Source organism: Sesamum indicum, linkage group LG3 (genome assembly GCF_026168435.1).
Source record: "Sesamum indicum cultivar Baizhima isolate 11 linkage group LG3, ASM2616843v1, whole genome shotgun sequence".
Taxonomy (NCBI): Eukaryota; Viridiplantae; Streptophyta; class Magnoliopsida; order Lamiales; family Pedaliaceae; genus Sesamum; species Sesamum indicum.
The window spans coordinates 29,091,194-29,096,503 of record NC_142659.1 but is presented as its reverse complement, the minus strand read 5'-3'; the positions used below and the strand labels follow the sequence as shown (position 1 = coordinate 29,096,503).

At 33.8% G+C, this 5,310-nt stretch overlaps 1 protein-coding gene across 1 annotated transcript; it reads right to left on the bottom strand.

Annotated features, from left to right (window-relative positions):
- Positions 1–411: 411 nt before the first annotated feature.
- Positions 412–2,280, bottom strand: ASPGB1 (N-terminal nucleophile aminohydrolases (Ntn hydrolases) superfamily protein). Its single transcript, XM_088878180.1, has 4 exons — positions 1,981–2,280; positions 1,525–1,758; positions 1,187–1,273; positions 412–1,062 (listed from the first exon to the last, which is right to left on the bottom strand). The coding sequence occupies exons 1-4, from the start codon at positions 2,140–2,142 to the stop codon at positions 562–564; spliced, it is 984 nt and encodes a 327-aa protein (XP_088734306.1). The 5' UTR covers positions 2,143–2,280; the 3' UTR covers positions 412–561.
- Between the last annotated feature and the right edge of the window lie 3,030 nt (positions 2,281–5,310).

Genomic DNA, 5,310 nt, shown 5'->3' with positions numbered 1-5,310 from the left:
ACAGACTAAAAAATTAAAAACATAAAATATGTGCTTTTCAATTATATAAAAATATAAATAAAGGAAGCTCACTCTTTTAGTATATCTTTAATTTTTGATCCACCATTTTTTTGTAAAATTATTTTACCAGCTATTAATTTTGTATTTAACTAATTAAAATTAAAAAGTACAATCTTCTTTAAAATTTGTTGTCTCCAATGATTTGAGAAATTTAATTCTTGATCTGGCCGAACAAAATCAATCAAGTTGATATAATTAATCATTTTTCTTAAATTGTATACAATCACATGACAAATATGTTAAAATTATCGTATATTATGATTGATTGAGGTTGGATTAAAAATTGATTTGAACTAGAATTTTTGGAATGTAACAGTAAAATAGAAGCAGAATCATAAAAGAAGAGGAAGATTACTAAAAGTACTAATACTATTAGTTGAAATTTGAGGCTAATAAATGAGAAGCAGCAAAAATGTTAACAAAAAAACAAGCAGCATTGGCAAGAGAGAGGGAGTGGTAGTGTTATCCTTTCTTCTACTACTAATAATACTACATAACCATCTACTCCCAAATACCAACTTCCATGAACCCGTCTTCAGTAGCGCACCCCCTAAACATTCCAACTGAATTGAACCCATACGACACCTCCCCTTTGCTAGACACCGCAATCAGCCCTGCCTTCCCGCCCCCGTCCAACCGCTTCTCGATCACATACTCCACCGCCTCCTGCAGCCCCAACCCCTTATACTCCATCAGCGCCGCCACGTCCCGGGCCAGGGTCCCCCGTATGATGGCCTCCCCTTCACCCGTGCACGATACACCACACAGGTCACAGGCGTATGTGCCTGCACCGATCAAGGGCGAATCACCGATCCGACCTACCTTTTTGTTCATCAGTCCGCCGGTGGAGGTGGCGGCGGCGCATTGGCCTTGGCTGTCCACCACCACACATCCCACCGTTTCGGGGGCGTACACACTGATCGGAAGTCCATTCATTTGAAGCGGTGGGGTGTCCACTACTGAACTACAGGATTCTCCTATTGTTGGAATTCTATAATCAAACTGTCCAAATTGAATTCAGTTGTTAGTATCTGCAGAATCCTATTTAGGATTGACGAAAATTTTAACTCAAATCCAATTAATGCAAGTGTGATCAAATCCAATTGAGGTTAGAATTGCAACTTACCAGGATTGAATCGGCTTCTTTTGCCAATTTGAGCATGCCAACGTTGTCCTCAGTGATGAAGTAATCATTGTCAACCATCTCCACACCCTGATTATTAAACCCTCAAACTCTAAACAACAATTTAACTAATAGAAAAGACAACAAACTCCAAATACAAACACATCTCAGAAAAAGACAAAGATGGCTCCACACGTGTTACCAATGAATTTGGAACAAAAATCTATAACATTATATATCAAAATATATATATATATATATATATATATAAAGAGAAAAACATTGCACTTACTTCTAGAAAGTGTTGTTTTCTTGTTTCAAGAATTAAAAGAAAAAATTACGTGGTGTTTGGCGAATTCTTCAGCGCCGGAAAAAGCAAGATAGGAATGGGGGGACTTCTCCATGACAAGTCGGGCGAGAGAAATTGGGTTCTTCACGGTGGTGACGCCGGAGACGGCGCCGCATCGCCTTCCGGACCCATCCATGATGCTGGCCTCCATCTCCACCGTCCCTTTCTCAGTCAGTGCAGATCCACGGCCCGAATTAAACAACGGATCCGTTTCCAATTCCCGTACCTATACATACATATACACACAAGCAACAACAAATCCCCTCGTTAACCGGAGCACAAGCATGCAGAAACCAATACTGGAAACGGCTTGATCAGACTTCCGGCCGTTACGATCAGTCAGTTTCACAAGGGGAAAAGAAAAAAAAAAAAAAAAGTTGAAAAACGGAAACAAAACCCGAAGAGAGGAATTGAATTCGAGGGAGTGAGTGAAATTTTAAGAACATACGACGAGTTCAACGACGTCAATGGCGGGAATGGAGGCACGAAGAGCGGTGATGCCGAGGTTGAGGCAACGAGTGAGGAGTTGCTTGGCTTCGTCCTGACGCTCTTTGGGGAGGTTCGGATCGACGCCAGCGCCGCCATGCACCGCTATAGCCCAACCACCCATCCTGTCCTCGCCGCCGCTTAGATTGCCTTAATTGATTTTCTTTGTTGTATATGTATGTACAAGGCAAGGATGGTGGGTGGGTGATTGTTGGGTGAATTTATAGGAGGGGGTTGGCACGCCACGGATTCAGAAGCTACATTTAATACGAATTCTTAATATAATTTTATTCTGCTCTTGGGTTACGGCTGGCGACTGCCTTCCCACAGTTGCGATGCGACTTATGAGGAAAGCAATTACTCGCCTTTTCAAAGTGTTTTTCACGAATAAAATCTAATTCCAAACGAATTTATTTAATATAAATATAATATATTTGTAATATAATTTAAAAAAATAATTAATTATATAATTAATATATTACACTTAGTAAATTATTAATTTGATTCAATCATAAACTTTTACTTTTCTATTGACTTAAGCACAATTTGTGAAATTAGAAAAATTCATAAAATCCTATAAAAGTTGTGTTGATATTTGAAAAATGATGTACATTGTCCCTCTGCCTAGGGGTTTTTTGTATTATTTTTTAAATACCAAAAGGTTTTATATTTCCTTTTTATGGGCATTTTTAATTTTATAGAGACATAAATTGCATTTTGTAACCTCTTTTCTATTTCACGATTCTTGTTTTTCTCTTTTAAGGAGAAAGGAAAAAATAAAAATGCATTTGCATTTCTGGGATTATTTTCACATCATCACGTGGTAAGAAAAGTAAGAAGTCGCATTCAAAATAATTTGATGAAGATACGAATTTGATAGTGGACAAAGGAATGGCCACTAACTACTTTCAAGTTTGTGTGTTGCCAACCTCATTTCCACCACCTTCGGAGGAATCTAGAGTTTGACTGACAGGGTTCTTTAGATTCTAAATCTTGTGTTCAAGACATCGTCGAATACAGCTCCTTAGTGCCCCCTTATGATAAATGTGCGTCAAATCAAAAACATTCGACATTCATGGTATCAGATGTAGCATGCAATTAGCCGCTTTGACAGAGCTAACGCCCCGAACTTTAGCATGCCCTCCACTATTTCATACTATTGATTTCAGAGTTTATTATCTTTACTTTTCCTTTTCTTCATAAAATTAGTTGTCAACTCATACTGTCAGGACGAGCATATAAAAAAAATATGATATAAGATGGAGAGAAAATAGATATAATCATAGTATGAATAAATTAATTAAAACGAAAGAAGTCCATGAAAAAAAGAAACGTGGAGTAAGGTGAAAAATAAATAATAAATTATAATTGTAGGTTTTTTAAAATATAAAAGTTTGTGGAAAAATAAATGGAGAAGTAATGTGGGAGAAAAATGTGGACTAATCATGGGTTAGTGAGGAAACAAATTGTAATTGTGAATTATTAAAGAATATCGACATTACTAGTTTGATCAAATTTTTTTAACGAAAGAAGTAAAATTAAAGGTAAATTTGGGTATTAAAAAATTGGCACCATATATATATATATATATATATACATATATTTATAATAGTATAGATATCACAAATTTCCTAAAATTTAATCCCACAATTGAAGAAATGTGTTATCCTACTAATTAACACACACTTCTGATTTCTTATGGCAATCAAATTAAATGAAAGAGTTCATTAAGATATTAAATATTAGTCAATGATTTTTTTTTCAAATAGTTTAACCTTTTTAGATGATTTATTTTAAAGTCGAGCTAAATAAAAAGTCTTGTATCCGAATACCACTATCATCCATTTATAAAATAAAGATTTTACATGCAGGATTTGCACATAAAGACAACATGTTATTTAATATGATATATATATTTAAAAAAGAAAAAAAGTTGTTAGTAGTGATGGTGTCCTACGTAATTAATTGGAGTAGAGTATTAGGATGGGATAAGGATGGTGATTGGTGGATTTTTTGTTAAGAGAATGATTAAGGTGCCACGCAAGGTTTTAATTATTCTTTTAGATGATGTCGGAATCGGTCCAAATTTTTAATATCATTAAGCTAAGGAAAGCGAAGCAACTTGCTTTATTGTTAAATTGGTGATGGGCAGTTGCGCATGGTACGTAGGCAGAGTTCTAATGCGAGTCTGCGTGCATTGAATCTTGAAATTTCGTGTAGAGATTTTCTTCCATTTGATGTAAACAGTTGGGGTTCTTATGTTATTATATGTGTTACTCCTTTTTTTCAAATTAATTAACAGTGACTTCTTGTTGTGTTCATGTTCAAATCGGGTGGTCCATATTTTAATATCAAGATCAACATCATTTGATGTGGTGTGAACAACTATGGTTCCATATTCTTATATTCAATCAACACATCATTAATTTTTTTTTTATTTTATGTAGAATAAGTGCAGAAAAACTTACATAACAAGACGCTACTCGTAAACACAAATGTTAATTTCATAATCAGATAATGAGAAAATTTTATATTTCTGTCGGATAAAAGATGAACCCATAACCTATTGAGAGAAGTTCAGATGAACATTTGTATTTGCTTTGTGTGTTTGATGGGTATAATACCAACTTTTTAAATATTAATTCAAAATACTTACAAATGATGGAAGATTTTTCTTTTTAAAAGTAAATTGTTTATAATTATATAGTAAATTTTAATCATATACATGTAAAATTAATAGTATAAAATATGTATCACTTCACTAAGTAAGTCCAAAATTTGGAAAGTGTGAACTTCAGTTTATCCTTTTGGAAATGGAGGAGGATGCAGAAAGCAGATATGAAGATGTCGGAATAGAGTTGGAGGAGGAGCAATGAAATGATGTAATCGTTGTAATGTTGAAATTCTTGTCCTAATTTGGTTTTAATGAATTAATTTAATTACATAATAAATATGATTATTTATTTTATAAATGATAATTTTTTAAAATTATATACTGATTACATAATAAATATATTGCATATATTATATAATTAATTTAAATTTAATTGAACTAAAAAATTTTCATGAGGTGGCTGTCAAATCAAGTTTGATAACGTGCGAGAAACTAGCATAGTGTTTGGTTTTGTTTTTAACTTGTTTTGGGGTGTTTTGTGAAGATAGAGAGAGAAAAATAAAGATAAATAAAAATAAGTTAGAGATAGTGTGTATGTTTGGATTTGTTTTTGGAGATAATATAAAATAAGTATGGTATGTTTGATGTTGGGTAGTGGGAAGACAAAAAATACTGTTC